Source organism: Gymnogyps californianus, chromosome 4, assembly GCF_018139145.2.
Source record: "Gymnogyps californianus isolate 813 chromosome 4, ASM1813914v2, whole genome shotgun sequence".
NCBI classification, from domain to species: domain Eukaryota; kingdom Metazoa; phylum Chordata; class Aves; order Accipitriformes; family Cathartidae; genus Gymnogyps; species Gymnogyps californianus.
Window position 1 is genome coordinate 80,941,406 of NC_059474.1, and position 20,593 is coordinate 80,961,998.

General features: G+C 39.7%; 1 protein-coding gene across 1 annotated transcript in view; it reads left to right on the forward strand.

Moving 5' to 3' along the window:
• The window catches only part of NDST4 (N-deacetylase and N-sulfotransferase 4), an 84,693-nt gene that overhangs the window by 26,031 nt on the left and 38,069 nt on the right, over positions 1–20,593 (forward strand). Inside the window, exons 2-4 of the mRNA XM_050895900.1 lie at positions 5,126–5,213; positions 10,230–10,384; positions 18,991–19,176. Of these exons, the coding sequence (XP_050751857.1) occupies positions 5,126–5,213; positions 10,230–10,384; positions 18,991–19,176 (429 nt within the window). The remainder of the gene's footprint in view (positions 1–5,125; positions 5,214–10,229; positions 10,385–18,990; positions 19,177–20,593) is intronic.

Below are 20,593 nucleotides of genomic sequence, written 5' to 3' on the forward strand. Positions count from 1 at the left end.
TTGACAATCTCAGTTTTCATGCTAAACAATGTCTATGTTTCACAAACTGCTAGGATTTTCCTCCAAAACCAGATTTTAAGTTTTCGCCAGCTGTTCTCACAGACACTGGTCCCTTCTTTTCCAAATACCCTTCCTGTCTCTAACACTATTACCTGTGATGTGAGCAGCTTCTCGAATGAGAGGCACATGAACCAATGTTTGTTAGCCTGCCTTTAAGACGGTGACCAGGTATAAATGCTAGACAAAGGACAAGGATCTGTGTATTAATTCCTGTAATTAATCCTTTTTTGCTTTGACTAAAGTTTCCACTCTGTATTTTCAAAGAAAGGGGATCACCGATCCCCTTTACGTGCATTTGCACGCACACAAACACATGGTGGCATATACCCCGTCTCACTACAAACAGCCCCCAATATTGATCACATTTGCCTCTCTTTCCCCAATAAGAAATATAATGATTAGTTTTTGTTGGCTCAATTAATCTGGCATCTGTCCTCTGCACCCTATAAATCATTGCACATGCAAAGAAGGGCTCCTGCTTTAGCAGTAGTATTGATCCACACAGACCTTTGGGTTAGGAGTAAAGCCTCTTTAATTACTTTGGCTGACTTTCAGGGTTGTTTTTTTTTTTTTTTACAATGTCTTGGGAAGACTAGTACCACGTTTCAGCGTTGTTATCACTTAGCTTAGATTTGGAGTTTTGGTCCCCAGAGAAACACCTTCTACCTCAGCCTGGCCTGCCCATGCTTGGCATCAAAATCAGAAAAAGTCATTCTTTTACCTTCTCTAAGGATTTGATAACCTCTACACTTTCCTTAGCCAGAGGTGTTTTGACCTTTAATTAAAAGGAAAATTTGTTGTCTTCCTTTCAGAAGGCAGCAAATAATGAACTCATTAAAATGAGGTTAGTGTTCAGGCCTTAGAGCAGTAAGAGCCGAAGTCTCATTAGCAGCTAACAATCCAGAACATAGCACATAAATAAACCTAATATGGCAGAGCAAAATGCCTCGGTGCATTAAATTTGAGCAGAATCAAATGTTTACAGTCAATGATGTCTGGGGCATGAAGTTTTAATGTACTTAATAAAGGAAAGCAAATTACTTCCTATTAGGCATGAAATGTTACTGCAGAAATTGCCCCAAAAAGTTTATTATGTAAATGAAGGATAGAGTTATAATTAACAAGGACATAGCAGGAAAATATCACTTCTTCTTAATAGATGCACCAATTATCAAGAATAAAGACACAGCAACTTCAAATCTACAAAAGGTAATTATATGGATTAATGTAAAAGACTGCTGAATGTAAATGCAATATAAAGAAGAAACCGTATCTTGTGGATGTCACAGAGAGAAGCCTCATTGACAAAGCAAAGAATCAATTAATAAAATGAAACCCGTGAGTTTTGAGAGATTCCAGGCAATTAGGGTTTTGTATTTGAAAGAACAGCCTGGATTACCTTAAAAAAACCCGCACTTTGCTTAGCCTGGCACTGAGACGTGCCTGTTTGTCCATGTGCAGGTGTGCTCCATGGTTCTTTCCTTGGAAAATGCTAATTATTTAGCATGATCTATTTAACTGTCCAGAAATAAAACAACAATGAGTTCTAGCTGTTGCTTTAACACACTCCTATGAGTTCAACGGAGAATGCTAATTGTATTTTCACATGCAAGTATCTTTCCTCCACTTACAGCTCTTTTAAGCCCCAGTACTCAGAGAAAAAAAAAAAATGTAATCCCACTGACTCTGAGGAAAAGACACACACTGGCAGATAGAACTTAAATACTGTGGGGTCAGATGAAATATCCAGGAGAAAAATCTTCTCTATAAAATAAGATGTGTCATGCTTTTTTTTTAATCCACATTTCTCTGCATGAATTTTCCTTCTGCTGAAGTTGTGGGCCGCACCTACCATTTCTCCCTCAGTGAAGGCAGCAAAGTCCTGAGGTCAGTGTGGGATGGGGATGGGGACGGGACAGGGAGAGGTGAGCCCCCAGGGAAGGAGGGCTGCCAAAGGGACCTGGGGACAGCACGGCAGGACCAGGCAGAGTATGAATAGCTGTGTTTGCACCTGGCATTGGGTAGGATTTCCAGCTGTTAAAATTCCATAGCCCTTCTCCATCCTGCAAAACCCTTCAGAATAAAAGAAATACCTTCCGCCTCGTGTGAAGGCTGCGCAAGTCCCGGAAATGTTTCTGGCACTGGATGCCAGGGAGGCGCAGATCCTGCACCCTGCACCATCCAGGAGCCGGCGGACTGCCTCAACAGCAGTGTTTGCAGCTATCCTCACAAACAGGCAAACAAGCAGGGGTTCACCCACCTGGGAGAGTGGGAGAAAGGTGATGGAAGAAAGTTGCCTGCTCTTCTCCTGCCGTGGCACTTTTCTATGCTGCATGCTGTTAAGGTCTGTAGCTACAAGAGACAAAAGTTCTTGTTATTTACCATGCAAAATTACCAGTGAAGGCAGTACGAGTCATTAGCAATTTTGTTTGAATATATATTTATTAAAAATAGGGAAGGCAGACCCTAATCACCTAAACAGAGATTGGTTTTTTTATATTGATGATGTGGAAGATGTTAAACCCCCCCTCCACAAACAGGCAAGTAGTGACAAAATAAGTTTGGGCTGACTTAGCTGACAATATCTTCTTAGCATTAAAATTAGGTGAGGTCATGAAAATGAAGTTCAGCTGCGTATTATATAAATTAATACGCATATATGGAAATTGCAATTAAAAAAGTCTTTAGGACCAAGCCAAAACCAGTTTGAGTGACAGATTTGCCCTTTAGACAGAGAAAAATGCTTGACACACTGCAGGTTACAGGATTTACATCTTAATCCTCGCTCTGTGTTTTTAATGAGACCTCACTGGGCTGGAAGGTTTCTGCCTATCCTGCAGTTCTGTCATCTTATTGAGACGTGAGTGCGAGGGAAATCAGAGAGAAAAACCGAAGTGATATAATGATGTTTGTTTCGTGTACCTTCTTATACTATGTGTTAAGTGATGATAATTTCTCAAGATGTTCTTTCCTCAAAGGAAAATTGAATTGATTTTGCTCAGCCCATCAGTCTTTCTCAACATATATAAAATGCTCTAGATAGCTTGGAAAATTATGTTCTAAAATATAACGGCTCATATTCTATGCTTGTGACTTTAATGGCGTCAATTTAGTGCCAGTTTTTACCAACTGGGGATTTTCCTCAACGTCTTAGCTAACAGTGGTGATGATCTCTAAGGTTTTACATTTTAGTGAACATTTAGTTGTTATGTAAATATAGTCCCACATGTGAAATTGTCACAGGATTGAAATAATCAACTTATTAAAAGTCTGGCAAGATAGCAGTATGGTTTCCAGCCTATCTTAATATTTAATGCTAAAGCACAAGATTTACTGTCATTAGATTACTTTATTTCCTTCAGCAAGGAAAGGAATTTGCTCGATGACTGTTGTAGCCGATAACCACTATCTCTGTTTTACATTTTCCTTAACACCCAATAAATGTTTCTATTTAAAAAGTGAAGGCAGATGCACACTGTCTGACAATCTTTTGTATTACACTCCCGAGCTGCCTGGCACCTGAATGATGTCTCTTTAGAAGGTGGCTGTGAGCAAAGGATGCTTCAGAAGAGACTTGTGCTCCGACATGCACAGTGCCCAAATATCTGTGTAATTAGGAGGGAGTCAGTAACTTTAAGATGTTAATGTCCTACAGCAAATGCTGACAGTAGCTGACAGCACCTCCCAACCCATTGCAGTGCAAAGGAAATATGATAAATCATGAGACCACAGAAACTTGGTCTACTTAGTTAGGCTCCCCTCTGGACTAGGATTGCACAAGCCATCAGTCTGCATCTCAGCTGCTTAAACCCTGGTTTCATCATTTACGCTGGACCAGCGATACTTTTGGTTTATGGTCACAAGTAGAGTTTGTTGTTGTTTTTTTAAATTAGACCAGTGGGTTGAGCAAAAAGGTAAAACTATTTTCCTGTAATGTTAAGTGAATTTACTAATGACCATACAAAATGTAATTTTTTCAAATAAAAGGAAACATTAGCTGGACTCGGACTGTGTGCAAACCACTGCATTCATTTTGTCTTTGAACTGTGCAAGAACATGAAACATTTGATCAATAGAAATGTTATTAATAGATAATGGGAAAAGTTCTTAAGAGCCACATAACGGAGACACGGAAAATTGATGAAAATAGAGCTTATAACCCATTCAACATTGGCAAGACCAATAGGAAGATAAATGCACCATCCATTTCACATATGCAGCACGTCCAAATTACGTGGGCTGGTGACTGAAAGTGGACAGGTATCTGTGCAGCAAGGACTATCTTTAGAACATGTGCAGAGTTGGCAACTAACAGTAAATGTAGATAGCTCACACAGGCTGAACCATCTTTTCTCTTTCTCTAGTGGTTGGAAACATGTCCAAGAAAAAATGGATAGGTGACCAAGACTACACCTATTTCTTCTATAAGCAATACTCTTTTCCTTCATTTCATTTAGATTGGTCTTATCTTTTGCTTGGAGGAGAGAATAAAAATAAACAGGGATTTAATTTCTGACATGGACACTACTTCTACCATAGGTCCAAATTGGAGTTTTGCTCATTCACACTTAAGCCTGAATTTGGTATTGAGACATAATCAAACATGTTTCTGCAGGTAAGTAAATCTCAATGCCTCCACATCTGGATGGCAAGTAGCATTCCTAATTTTACTTTGGGTTTTAAGCACATTTTATCAAGCTTCATTAGTAACCCAAAGCATGGGCGACTTAGTGATTTAGCATATTGCTGCCTCTGAATGGCTGGATTCAAGTCCTGCCATAGATCACTGCAGACAACGGATAGTATCTTGGTCCAAGCTACAGAACCATCACCTACTTTGGCACTTAGGTACTATTACTAGCATTGCTAGACCATCAAACTCTGATGGAACAAATTAAGCTCACTAATAGTCTTATAAAAAAGAATGAGCCCGAAATAAAATGTGAAACATTTAACAGGATCTTCTTTTTTGTATCTCCTCAGTTGGACACAACTTTTAAAATGAGGCATACCAGAAATTAATATTAATCTTTCTAAATGCATGTTAATTTCTTATTTATTTCAGGCTTTACTAGAGACTCAAAATTTACTGCGCACTCAGGTTGCAAATTTTACCTTCAACCTTGGATTTTCAGGAAAATTTTACCACACAGGTAAGAAGGAACTTCATGCTCTCAGGTAGCTGCAGTTAAATAGGTGACAGGATTTTAAACCTAGCTTTAAACATGCCCTTTTTAAATAACACGTTGACTCAGTGGAGCAGTGGGAAATACATGCTCCACCATTTTAGCATCCAGTGTCTAATTCGGTGTCCAAAGGGGCAAAGGTATGCTACGGATGAGCTGCTCAGGAACACGTAGATGCCCTTGGTGCTTTTCTGAAAGATGTGTGGTAGTAAATCTTAGGGTTATAAAGGAGGCAAAGTAGCTGCTAAGATATCTATAATTCCATAAAAGACAGGACAGCACAGAAGACATACTAAGGTTTTTCCAGTATGATAGGCATGATGAAATATAAAAGATTGGAAAAATCACGTCTCCTGACCTCTGAAGAGGCAGAAGTGTTTGAATGGGACGCACAAGATTTTGTTATGACTGTAAAGGTAATCTATCTCAGTGGTCTGCAAATCAGGAGGGATGATAAAAGCAAAAGAAGATGAAAAGAAATTTGTATTGAAACCCTGCTCCTTTCACACTCTGTGCAGTAACAAGTTGCACACTTGCACTGTGTTTCTGTGGAAGATTAGGCGCTTTTACATCTCCTCCTCCTCCTGACTCCTTTCTCTCTTTTGCTCCATTTCTCCACAGCACAATGCCCCTTTTTTTTAATTTTATTTTTTTTCCTCCTCCTTTGCCTTCTCCTTAACACTTTGCTGCACCTCCCCTCAGGCTTCCCTCTGCTGCCTCTGAGCCATGCTGCTTCCTAGTACTGCTAAGGCAAAAAAAGACGTATTCAGCGACTCACTTCAAAGGAGACACCTCCTGTCCTTCTCCTTTCCAAACCCCATACCCTTCCCACCTTTGAAGACCAGCTCCAAAATCCTCAGCTCTCAACCCATTCAGCCACATTTAGTGACACTCACTGAGTGATGCTAGGGAAGGTGAGAAGCTTATCTGGAGCAGAGGAGGAGGTATTACAGCAGCAAGAGGATGGGAGGGTAGGTTTAAAAGCTAGGAATGATGCAGTCCCAGCTGCCACGGGCCATGAGGTAGCTGTGGAGTAAGGCAGGTCAGCCCTCTCAGTATAGGCAGAGCAGTACACCCCTTTTCATTGTTGGTATTTGAACACCAAACAGATGAGCTTCCCCAGCTCTTATGTCTCCATTTCACCACTCGTTAGGAGAGTACAGAGGTCCCTGGGAGAAGGGGAGACGAGGAAGCATTTGAGGGATGAGTAGAGAGAAGGAAACCAAAATTATGTATTTGTATCCCTGTCACTTTCAAAGTCTAGGCTGTTTTCCCCTTGTGCAAGCACATAATGCTAAGCAACTGCTGCCCAGGAAACCTTACAGACTAAAGATATAGGCTGGAGAGCCTGAGAAAAATGAGAGGTAGAGAGAGATGGAATTACTTGCCTGGAGTCATATAACAAGCCAGTGGCAGACCTATGATTAGAGAGCAACTTCGGAGACAGAACTTCAGTATTCTCCTCACTTCATCTTGACCTGCCTGTGTAGTTATTCCTTCTGGAGATTAATTGGACACACACGTAATACAGCAAAATAAAGAAAAATAGCCCAAGGCTCTGAGCTGCTCTAAAGTAGGATGCTGCTCAGTTGTGGCCATCTACAGAGTAAAGCTGGTATCAGTCATTACAGTGTCCACTGCAGAGGAAGGTAATTCAAGGAGGGGAGGAGGTGGAGAAAGAGATAATTTGTTATAAATACTATGATGTACGGAACAGTGGCTGGCACAAAACGTGCAGCCTTTCTACAAAATCAAACCCCTGACCTGCCAATACATTTTTTTTCTTCGTTCATCCCAACGGCCTCCATATTGTTGTCACAGGTTTTCCTGCCCAGCTGATATAATGCTGACCAATTTCAGATTTGCTGCTGCTGTAGAGAGAGAAAATAGGAGAATGTGCATGTGTGCCTGTCCTCCTAAGGCTCTCAAGACTTACAAAAATAGCACAGAACTACTTAATGAGTTGAAGCATGTCATTGCCTCCATTAAGGGACCTGCTGCTGCCTGTATTCAGCAATGCATCCGAGTTTTTAAGTGAACGCTTCATTTACAGGTTGGTGGTGGCATTTTGTCATATAAGCTTAGTGGAAAGGTTTCAAAGTATTCTCCGTGCAATATACACTTTATTGACTCATTATAAATAAAACAAGGAAAGGTATTCTTTAATTACTGTAAATGTGGCTTGTTTACCCAGAGAGGTTTTTTAGTATCAGACATTCAACGTGTTTTATTAGTGCACTGCAACTGCTGTGTCTTATTGACTTCCTTAATGTGTGATTTTGCTCTCCTTTCCAAAACTTGGATCATTTTAAAACTACAGGAGGGAGATGAGCGTGGGAATGTATTGGCAGATTAAGCAGTTATACATTTTCATCAAAAGATGTTGCTGACATCTGTACTACAAATACCAATTCTAGTTGGTATGCCTGCGCACAAGTACAATAGCTGACACATTAGCCTCACTGCTCATCATCTCACCACCACCATTCCCTTCTGTGGCACTGGTAAACTATGCACTGTAGACGTAGCGCTATTAGCAAAAAACTGAGTAGACCCTATTAGTTATGCAGTTTTAGCAAACACTTTCTACTTGTTCATGCTGTGGCAATAGAAATTAAGACGTTCTCAGGATTTGCATTTAAGATTTATAAGATTATTGATAGCAACTTCAAACTTAGTTTCAGTTTTGAGCTCAAAAGAGACCTCTAAGTTATGGTTGTAGTTTTAAAATATGGGATTATTTATTATGCGCAAACAAACTTTGAATTATTACCTGCCTGTGTAGGTAATAGCACATACTGAATCTCAAAGCAGATATATGTTCACCTCCTTGATTGTAGGTCTACTGCATTTTTCAGATTTCACATTAAGATAGAAAGTTACATAAAGAATGTTGATTGTACAAGAAATTAAAACCTCAAAATCCCTTGTTTTGCCTCCAATACTCTGAATAAGGGATTGGGCAAAAATATTTAAACAATATAAGCACTCACCAAACGCTCCATTAAACCTTCGCATGAGATTTTTTTGAAGTAATACTACTTAAGAATTTATAAAATCAAACAACACCCCTTTTAAAGGGTTGTAAAGAAAACTATACTCAAAAGCGACACCACCACCAAATATTAAACTTCCAACCTTTCTGTTTCAGCTCTGCCATTACAGGGTGGGGTTGTTTTTGTTTAAACTGGAAAGTGTTATGCTTTATCTTGTTTGATTTTTGTTACGGTAAAAAAAAGTGCGGTTTGATTAGTTGTATCTTAATTTACAAAGAAACTACTAGGAAAAAATAGGATTTTAAAATATAGTTTTTAATAATGAAATTATTTTAAGAACCATACTCTACTTCAAATGTTAATACGGCACTAAATCATACTTTGACCTAAAGCTTCTGTCAAATGATTGTAGTTCTTTATATATTTCAAATATCCACTTTTTTCCTCTTCATCCCTACCTTCCGTTTTCTACCTTTGGGTTACCAAAGAGATCTTCAATGGCTTCACAAACTCCTATCCCTTTCTCTTCTGTCCCGTTTTGAAAGCCTATGTTAAGTTTCTTCCCCCGATCACATTTCCCTTGCACGTGCCTGGGTGACTGCAAGTGAACCACATACCCCAAAAAACAAGAGAGCCGTCGTTCAAGAGAGGCAGTATACAGAAGTTTTGCACAAAGGAGCAGCCATCAGTCCTTTCTTTTCAATAAGAAATTACCTACAAAACAAGGTTGTTTTCTTTTTCCAGCAGCACTCCCATCAGCGGGAGCAACTTTCTTAGAACTTGCAGAGTGCTACAAAGAGGGGAGTAAAGTGATTCAGCGACACCAGGAGAAAGTTTCAAAGTAATGCTCTCCTTGTGTAGTAGCATTCTTCAAAAAACACTGCAGAAGTGAAAAATAAAAATAAAGAGCTGAAGTGCATGCACTGAACAGCCATCTCTGTATGGCTGCCTCCTGCCTCATGCCACAAAAGTAAACAGTGACATCCGTGGAGCATTTTCTTCCAATGAGTTTTGCAAAACATTGAAAGGCTTGTAAGAAGACAAGATACCTGTGTTTGCATCAGTAGACTGATTTTGACAATTATTTCTTTGACTGAAGCTAAATAAAAGCGTTTAAATGGTAAAGGAACAAGAAGGAAAGCTGCTAATAAGCTGAATATTGTTGAGTAATTTGAGGGTGAAGTTACTGAAATGTAGCTTTGCCTTTCCAATTTGAAAAAGCACTGCAGACATATGTCTCCAGATGGTGGAAGCAGCATTGTATCATTTCTCAAATGGAAGATTTTCTTTGTTATAACGACACATACTTGCTTCTGCCTGAAGCAGACACTATTCACTAACACAGGAGTTTTTATTGTTTTTACTTCAAGATTAAACCTGGCAAAAATTGAATACTGAACCACAGGAAACAACATTTGGAACCCCTTGGCCATTACAGCTTCATGTTTTCCACCTAATTATATTTTGAAACTATTGCAAACTTGTTTCACACTTTACCAGAAATTATCAGATTTCAATTTACTGAGACTAATAATGAGATAGCTATGAGTGGTGGGCGGGGGGGTGGCAAGACTCTGGCGCACAGCTCTCTGTGATGCCACCTTGGCCAGCTACAACTGCACAGTGTCTGGCAGGACCAAAGCAGGTGGGTACAAGTCCATCCAATCTCCACCTTCATGGGGAGCCTGAACTTCTAAATACTCCTAGTGCATTACATAGCACAATAATCAGCCCTTGAAAACTAATTCTTGTTAGAATTACTGTCAGTTAACACCATGCCAGGAATAGAAAGGGATAGCTGCCTTCCATGGTGATTCACCCCACTCCTTTGTGATACAGTAGAGCCTGTCTGCAGCACAGTGAGACATCCAGGCCAAGGACATCAGGTTTTATGGCAGCCTCTTCTGTGTCTAAAAAACAATTATGGGCATTTTCTGCTGTTGCTTTTCTACTACCTTTTTTTTTCCCCCCTTTCTTTCCTTTGCAGGGACTGAAGAGGAAGATGAAGGTGATGACCTGCTGTTGAGATCTGTGGATGAGTTTTGGTGGTTTCCCCATATGTGGAGTCATATGCAGCCTCACCTCTTCCACAATGAGTCGTCACTGGTGGAGCAGATGATCCTCAACAAAGAATTTGCAATAGTGAGTAAAAGTTACCAAAAGGTTCACTAGGATACCTTTGCATATTATAGCTATGTTTTCCAAGCTGTTTTCATGTTTATCTATATTATACATATATATATTTACATAGATATGCAAATAAGGCAGCAAGATTGGAAACTCAGCCCAAAAAAAGCCTTCCTGTGACTCAAACTTGGGCTGAATTTTGTCTTAGCCTTTTTCACTGACACAGGCTTTCTGGAGAGGTAGCAGCCCTTCACGCAAGCAACCTTGCGAGACCATAGGGACCGGAAGCAGTGAAATGTCAGCAGAGATCAGCTGGCCTTTTAAGCTTTAGGAAGGGGTTTATACACAGGTTATCAGCTTCCTGAAGTCTGGTGCAAACATCCTTAATAGGGGAGGGAAAAACTTGCAGTGAACCCTAAATGTTGCATATGGTTTGTGAGAAATCTTGGAGCTAATGAAGGAAATAAGTGAAGCTACTGGATTTCACTGTGCTTTTTTAAGATGACCTGCTTGAAAATATGCTTTTTACGTAGCTAACCTGTAGCTAATATTTACAGATAATGATGTTTCATTTTTGCTCATCTGTGTTGTTAAGTTACAAGAGCTATCCTCCTAGCATTGCCCAGAGCTCAGAGTACTTGTACTCTGAGGTCAGATGGAAACCATTTAGAGTCCTTTCAGGGTAATTCTACTTGCTTATTGAGCATGACAAAGAAAACCTGAAATCTATAAATGCTCGCTTTGGAAAAGACACTGTGTGGTCTTTGACAAGGCATAGAAATGCCAAGCAACCAGAGCCACTCAAAAGAGCAGAGTGACACAGTGGGGCTTTCTCTGCTGCTTAGGGAACACAAATCTCAGCCCTTCGCAGCTCAGAAAGGCCAGCCAGCAGCTGCCCCTTCCTCCCATTCCTCACATGAGCCAAGGCACATCAGGAAACCGGCAGAGGCAGATGCCTGAACAAGCAGTTGGAAGCAATTTATTCCCTTGTTTACGAAAATATTTTCCTAACAACCTTTAAAGAAAATTCATTAAAAATGGCTTAACTGTTTACTCTTCTTGCCAGACCTCCCCCCTTCCCATCTCCTGCTTGGCAGGGTGTTAGTACAGGGGCACTTTGGATGATTTCTCTTCCTTTATACAGTTCTGCTTTACCGTCAGCCTTCATTCATGGCATGGTCTGTTCATGCCTTTTGTGTAGCCTGGCCCAGACACCCAAATATAGTTGAGATTCTAATTGCAAAAGTAATTTTTTTAATAATCTGTATCTCAAAAATACATGGTTCGTTCGTCTTTATACCTATGGGGAAATTCTAGTATTTTTAGGAAACGTGAAGTCCTCTAGGTCAAACCACCTTTAGGAGTAAAATCCATAGCATAGCCTGAAAACAGGGCTTGTAATAGAGCCTGTTTGCAACCTCAACTACAGAAAGATAAAGCCCATGTCCCTGTCATCACTGAAGGGCAGAGACTCCTTAGGGTGCCTATAAATAAGGAGCTGATGTCAGTGAAAGGCTGCTGTTATTACAGTTTTATTTCCTGCTAACATTTGGACAGGGGTTGTACCAACCTCTTAACCTTGAATCTATATAAGCTATACAATTTACTTATGAGAACATTTCTTTTCAAAAGGCTTCCTGTGAAATCCTCTCTGTGGGAAAAATTTATCTTCCTGATATGACAGCCCTCCTGATAGCTGTCAGAGAGGTCCCAGCCATGACCTCAGAGTAGTTTTGTATCCTCCCCTGCTTTCTCATCCTCAGCATCATGTCTTATTTGGGAAAGGAACTCCCTGTTCTGCAGCTGCACTTCTATAAGTCTTCCAAAGTTAAAGCAAACCCCTTTTCATTATTCTTCGACTTCACAGTGTGGATCCAAATTTAAATTAGAGATCTAGAACAAAACATAGAAAATCTGCTTGATGTTATACATGTTTTGTTTGTGCTCTAATACCTATATTTAGTATTATACTCAGGAGAACACAACTTGTTGCTGATGCCATTTTCTCTTGCATTTCCCATGTTAAGCTGCAAGTAGAGATGACACTTTGTGTCAGTTTCTGCAAGGAAAGCTGCAATAATTATTTGGAAGTATGATCACATTCATTCTTCACCTAATGTGGTATTTCTTCATTCATTTTTTAAACATGGTAAGAAGGCAATGGGTTCTTCAGGATGGGAAAGCACATTGTTATGCCTGAGAAGAACAGACAAGGTTGCTTTAAGATCCCAAATACCACAACAAAAATTCTGTTCATTAAGACCTGCTGGCTCCTCCTGGCTTTATCATTGTAGAAGAAAGCTAAAACAGATCACTGTCTGGAAACCTGCACCCAAATCCCATAGTCAGCAGTTTCTCCATGCAAGAGAGTATCAGGCTTGAGATTGACATTGCTCGTCAAAGGGAAAAGGTTTCATGAAAGGAATGTCATTCTCTTGAGTATTGTGGATTAAAGTCAAGCTTAATAAACACAAGACAGTGCACCTGAAACAGTATTTCATGGACATTATTGCATGGAGCTATAAATGTACATAAGCATAATTTTTATTGGCTCTTGTATTTACACTGTATGCATAACCTTTGGTTTGCAGGAGCTCAAGTACACAGGCAAGAAATAGAGGTGTTACAGCTGGCAACTAGATAAAAGACCTCATTCTGTTTTACACAGATATCTCCATACCTCATAATGACGGTCTATAAAATGGGGGCTTACAATTGCAGCCTGCCTCAAACAGCTGTATCACAAAATACATGTAGAAATAGGATATCTAAACAGTTTTGTATACATACAACTAATTGCTAATGAGGGATCTAATGGACTTGATTTCAGTGCTATCCCAATGTCGTCTTATTTACTTAAATATGGATGGTATGCTTTGGAGCCTGGCTAAAGAAATGGCAAATGACATTGATTTTGATTATCAGTTGGGTTTGACTTAATCATATTTTGTGGGTTTTTTCTATCAGAGGATCCCAAAATCCTTTAAAGACACTAATGGATTAAGCCTTGGATTAAATTTTACAAACTGATACTATCTCAAGTATTATTCTCCTTGTTTATAGGCAATGCAATTGATACACAAAGAGGTAAACAAACTGCGCAGAAGTCTCTGATAGTACATATTCCAAAAATAAAATGAACCAAGTTTTCACTGCCATCCTTTAATCATAAGATATCCTTCCTCCCCTCTTTTGCACACCCTTATCTGACAAAAACAAGTAGAATATATTTAATTCAAAGCCTGTAGCTCTTTATTTTGTCCCTTGATTTGTTTGCTCAGTGATTATCTTCTGTGCTCATTTGTGAGCACATGTGCCCAAAGCACAGTAGAGATAGGGCAAAAACTATCATCGACTGTAAAAAGGTAGCTGTGATCTGATATGAAGAAGTGAGAGAGAGACATATACAACACAAACAAATCGATTCAGAGATACACATATACAGAACAAACAAATCAATTCAGACCCTGTCTAGTAACACTCTTTGGCTTCAATCTCCTGTTTATAAACCAACTACAGATGCACATTAGCACTTCCTCTGCCTAAAACTTTTGAGCTGCCCAAACCACAAAGAAACCATGAGCTTTTAATATACCAATTAAATACCAAGAATATGAAGACCAGTGACCACACACCAAAGGCAAAGTATCTACATGTGATGAAAAGAGAGTCTAATTTGTCCCATTATTAATATCTGTAGTTAATGTCGGGAAGGAGAGATGCCCACTAGAGATTGCCTCTAAAAACGTTCTGTAAATGGTCTGCATAGATAGGATAACATTGTCGTGTGCAGACAGGATGAGATTTATTCTGCCTAACCTTAAGGTCCTTCCGAAATAGTCCATCTTCATTAGTGCTTTTGTCCATATCAGGAGTGTGCTTTGACAGCACATCTCTAAGGCTGCCTCTACTTTCTGAGCTGTATTTGGTACTACACACATGCAGAATCTATGCATTTTCTAGTCATGTATAGCCTCCTCAGTGCTGGACTGCCTTTCTTCATTTCACATCCTCAGAAACCTAAGATCTTAAATCCCAACATCATCTCCGCCTTTTGGTAGTCTGTACAGTGAGAAGTATGCCTAGAACAGGAGTCGTGGTGATATCTGGGAGACTCCTATGTACGACTGGTGAAAAGCTGGCTTTTCCCGTGTCCCCGTCAATCCTGGATCTGCTGCCAACACCAGAAAATCCGCTTCGTTAAGACCCCTTGTACTCTCTGCTTGGCGCATTGTCCAGCCACGTGGCAAGGAAGCGCACCACGGAGAGGAGAAAAAACAACAGTGAAAGCAAATACCAACACACAGAGCCCCTATATCTCAATTACAATCACCTCTCTTTTGCTGAACCGTCTTGTCTAGCTAGAGAGCTTTTAAGCAGATTTTTAAAGTTTAGAATTGAACTAAAAGTAATTGAAAGCTGAAATATTTATTCAATAAAAATTATCCAGAAACGTAAACCTTGAGAACAAAAGTCATGTGTCCATAAAGGATAAAATACAACACAACATTTTTGTGAGTGCTGACAAGCAACAAAGTAGCAAATTCATTTACCAAATAAGAGAAACTTTACTAAGTATTTTAAACTGACACAGTAACATATAATCTCTTATAGGAAATCCCACCCATGTGCAGCAATATTAGAAATATATCCCAGTACTAAAAATACACAAAGCTTATAATAAATGTTTTAACTCTGGAAGGCAACATCTTAAAAAGTACTACATTTACTCACCTACTGTTGGACAAAGTCAAAAGGTTTAGCAAACTTATCTAAGGTTGTATTGTTAATTTTTTCATCTAATAAAAGTCTTTACACCAAAGGGAATCCTGCAGTTCAACTGACTGTGAAAAGATCTACAGTAGACATGAGATTTAATAAATTAAAATAAAAGGTTGCCTTTTTATTCTTTCTCTGACAATGGCCAATACTAGATGTTTCTGTAAAATAAATCACCAGTGATCTTTAAGAACCAGAATGCCAGTTGTGTTATAACAGTTTTAGGTTTTGTGTCATTTTATTTCTTACTGCATCTTAACAGGGACTTGTAATATTTGGTGCAATCAAATACTGGGGTTTTTCTGTTGGACAAGATCCTGCTAACATAAATAGTCAATCTTCCATACAACGTTTTTTATTCAAATTTCCAACATCTGTTCACAGAAAAACTGCTATAGGAATGCCAACTTACTTGTTGAGAATATACCTCCTTCTGGAGAGCGGTCCTCACTCTGCATTACCTGCCCTTTCTTTAGCAGAGGGGGTTTTTTGCAAATGCAGAATAAGTACGCACAGCACACGCTGACTCACGGCAAACACAGCTCATTTCTGTACAAATAGGAAGGTCAAAAGAAGTTAGGAGTTTCAAGCAAATCTTCACTTGCTTGAATGAAGCTGATAATTGAGAGAGATAAGCAGCCTTGGCAGATTGCTTCAGCCTTTCAGATCACCAGTAGAAGTACCTGTCCTACACATGGGCTCTGGGCAAGGTAACTTTGGAGGTTGCAAAGATGAGCCAGGCTGCATTGGCAGGACTATGAATTTCCAATTCCCATTGCTCTGGCTTGGGTGCATCAGCATGAGTGTGAGACAGCAACTCCTTGGGCTCTGCCACGTGAAGCGACTGCCGCTGGCCAGACGTGCTGGCCACATGCAGGCACCAGAGGGAGGGTTATTTTGAGCTGGTATTAGTCTGATCCGCATACCACGTGCTCACTGGTGCCTGGAGGACATGAGGCGTACTCCTGGAGACCATCCTCTAGTCTAGCCCTTAAAATAAGGCAGGTTGCATGCTCCCAGAGCACTCCATGATGCAAACCAATGCATGGGAAGTAGCGACAACTCGGAGAATTTTCTATCAAAAAGGCAACAACTGTTTTAATCATCTTCCCCCTATCTCACAGGTTATAACAGTGATTCTCCTTTAATATTGAACTCATCCACTGCTGCAGCTTCAGCTTACACTGTCATTTAAATTAGAATTGAAAGTCTTTTAACGCACAAGTAAAATAGGAATACAAATTTAACCTGTCCAAATTTAATGGCTCTGGGGTGCCAGCTTAAGCATGCAAAGGAACATAACGCTACTGTTCTCAGTGCCAAAAAGGTCCAGAAATTTTCCAAACTACACAAACACATGCACAAAATTTTTGAACAAATTTTGAAATGAAAAAAAAATCAATGGAAGTCTTGAATGTAAAAATAATCTAATAAAATCTTGTAGGAAACTGTTCCTTAGAATATATGAGAAAATATACTCACTACAGGCATCTCCCATTTTGCCCAATAGCTTAGATTCAAACGTTTACTCCTCCTTTAACACATTAGTTCCCAATCCCAAACTAAATTTAATAACAAAATGAGAGGAAAAAAAGGAAACAGAGCAACAGAAGTCACTAAAAGAGGACATACAATTATAATTTACTCAAGTAAACTGAACATGGAACTGACCAAAGAAAATCTGATTATTTGTTAGTGGTTTCTTCTTAAAGTCATATTGGGTATCTGAGTGACTGACATGTATTTGTGTGATGAACTATGTAGTGTGCAGGTTTTATTCAGAGGATAATTAGCTTTTTATATTGAGAATTTATGAAAAGCTGCCTTATTTTATTTGTGAATGGCAGATTACCATTTCACCATTCTGTTGCTATGGCAATACCAGCAGCAAATAGTAAGTAGATAAACAGGATTTTGCATGTATTCATCCAGATAGATACCTACGTTTGGGCATATCATTCAGAGCAGTGTTCATTATCTAGCTCAGGACATATTTGCCTTACATTTACATGTCTGTATACTCCCTAACACAGGTTTGGTGAAGGTTTGTAGATTCAAGTTAATACAGTATATTTAAGTTAACACAGTGTATTTGACAGTATGAGCATCATAGACTCATACTCAGGCAGAGTAATAAATGGCTAGATTTTTCAGAAACCTTTAGATAGAGCTTTTTCCTTTACACATGTTCATGGCAAAAAAATAGAGAAAAGAGTGATTTAACACGTCTCCTTATACAGCTCTTCCTCATTTCACCCTGAAACAGACTCATGCCTTTCAAGTAGGTAACAACATTAATAAGCAGAAATTACATTTTGCTCTCAGTAAATTATGAAATAGTGAGTTTGGGTTTCCTTTTTTTTAAGATCAGCCAGTAACCTAAGACCGTTACTAATAAGGAATGGATAATTTTAAGTGGTTGCATTATGTGGTGTATGAACAAGTGTTCCCTACAGATCTAACTTAATTTTTGTCAATGAACCAAAAGCCTTTCTTTGCAAAGTACTTGAAGATGCCCAGCAGAACCTGCTGTTCCTGGAATTAAAGTAATCAACAGTTCTTGGATAATGTGGGCATGAGGAAGGACAAAAAAAAAAATAAAAATCATCATCTCACATTTTAGCCATTTCCCTCTGAACATCAGTTTTATATGAACAGAAAACAGCTGATGTATCCTGTAGTACCAGGAGTAAAATGAATTCAGTAAACACCCAGAGCACGGGAAGGGATCCAGCAAGAGCCACAGTGGCAGGACACCCTGCAACCTGGAGATGCCGCGGGAGAGTTGAAAAGGGCTTTTACTGGACCTGCTGGAAATGTGCCTCGGCAGGAGAAGAGGCAGAGCGCAGCCTTTCTTTCTGCCAGTAGCTATGATAAACGCTGGATGCATTTCTGAATAGTCACTCAGACCAATGAAACTAATTACCTCATTTTCACATGTATAGCTTACACTTCAAATAATTTGCTCTCTTTTAAATATATCCCGGTCTATAGATGTGGTTATCAGGCCTCATCATCTGATGGGGTTTTCAGACAGCCCACGCTAAGTCGGGAGCGGAAGGGATGAGGAGCAGAACAAAGGCAGGAGAGCATCAGAAGTGAGGGGAACATGCCCAGCATGCTCGCAGTTAAGCTTCTTCCTTAATTCCTTCTGCCTGCACATTAACTACCTCATTGTGCCATCGGAAGATATTTTCAAGATAACCTATAGATTATATTCATGAAAACGCACACATTTCCTCATAGAAACAGAGCTAAATAAATATTTATGAAATGAAAAAGATGTCCGTCAAAGTCCAACTTTTTTTGCTACTACCTTAATACCATGGAAAATATAAGCAGATTCAGAAGCTATGGGGGATTTTTTTTTTTTATTATTTAAATCAGGAAGGAATCTTGCTCTTATTCCAGAAACAGGAAACAAAAAATCCCACATATGTCACTGCAACAATTTTTTCCATCTGTTTACTGCTCTAATACTGTTTGATAGCTTAGTAAATAAGCAGCATCAGCTTACCGGATTACCTTTAAAAAGAACCAAACAGGTAGGATGCATATTAAAATACACGCAATCTGTAATGAACAGGCAGGCAAATCTATTCCATGTAACAGTAACGCAACATAATCCAAGAGGATTATTTATCACGCTGCAGTTATCAAACTGTAATTCCAGTTCCCCTCATCTCTCCCTCATTTTTAGCTTGTGCTACATACAAATAGATACAAGTCTGTCCAAGGACAACAGCTTCTCCGATGCTGCTGTCTGCAGAAAAAATAGGCTTTGAATAATTACATGGTTTTTTTCTGTTCCTAAATATATTCCTCCCTCTGCTGCGTGGCAGGAGCATGGCATACCGACTGGCATGGGGTACGCAGTGGCTCCGCACCACTCCGGGGTCTACCCAGTTCACATCCAGCTGTACGAGGCCTGGAAGAAGGTCTGGCACATCCGAGTGACCAGCACAGAAGAATACCCGCACCTGAAGCCTGCACGGTACAGACGGGGCTTCATCCACAATGGCATCATGGTACACTGCATTTCCATGCTTCATAGCAATAGTACTTTAAGTGACTGAAAAGTATGCTATTTTTACCAAATGCTTCAAGTTTTACAGCAATCATTAAAATTCTCTGTGATCGAGGATTTGTAAGGATGCCAAAATAGTGCATTTGTTATGCAGCCAGTTTTAAAAAAAAAAGTCACACAAACTCAAGCAACTGCAAATGTAATCCTCAGAAACTAAATGTACTTGTAGTGCCATTAGCTATCAACCGAGTTATAAATGCATACTTCAAAATTCATTAAACTGCCTATAGACCTATGTTTCAAGCTCTGATTCATCTTTATGCATGAAAGGATTAGGAACCCACCACCTGGGAAGGTGAGCAGGTGTAAGTAATCTCCTCCAGCAAGTATGACACTCCTCTGAGGCCAAGGTTTCGTTCCGAGCTTTGCTTCCGAAACTCCCAGAGCCAGGGACCGGACACATGCCCGACTCTTCCAGACCATGCATTTGTGTAAGAAGAGAGAGGGTTCCTCACATACACACTTCAACTGCATGAAGGGCAGGAAAATGTCTAAAATTATTTGGCCTGTCTTACCAGCCAGCTGCAACCCTATAGATAGGTGAAACACAAAAATTGAATATGCGTAAGTGAAGTTAGAAATATTTCAAGGGCATGTCCCAGGATGCTTTAAAGTCCCAGCTGACTTGAATATTGCCTATGCATATAAAGTCAAAATTGTGATCCCCTAAACAAGACAAAAGGAACACCTTAATCAAAACCAAGAAGTTACTGCAGAGTCCAATTACTATTGGAATAGACTCAAATTCAGCAGTGCATTTACACAGGTATTAAAATACTCTGCTGAATGTAGGTTTTATTTGTTGTTTTAACTGAACAGAAAAGCAAAAATACTGACTGGAGGGAATCAAAAGGCCTTCCCCAGGCGAATTATGTCTCTGCATGGATTAGGCAATACCCATAAGCTCTGACAGTTGTTGTCTTTACTTTATCAGAGCCCTTTGATAGCACCTAGCTAATAATGTTACTAAACCATCTAGTTCTCCAAGATGAGTTTGTTTTCCCACGCCTGCTGGCTGGCTTGTTTCTGACACGCAGCTTCTTGATTTACGACAGGACGAGGAGCTGACCTCAGGCTGGTCTCATGCGAGCATCCCACCAGTCCCGTACCCATTTCACAAACAGGAATGAGGGGTTCAGTATGGTTTTCAGAACTGAGGAAAGTATGAAGCAACAGGTCTTTTGTGGTCCGCAGCCTTGAATACAAATTCAGTTCCATGTCTCAAGAACAGTAAGACTAATTGCCTGAGATAGCGGAGACAGCCAGGAAGCACTATTTATCTGCTAATAAACTAACCTTGTTAAGGGAAGAGATGGGCTTTTTGTTTTCTTCCTCTTCCAAATGCCAGGAAACAAACA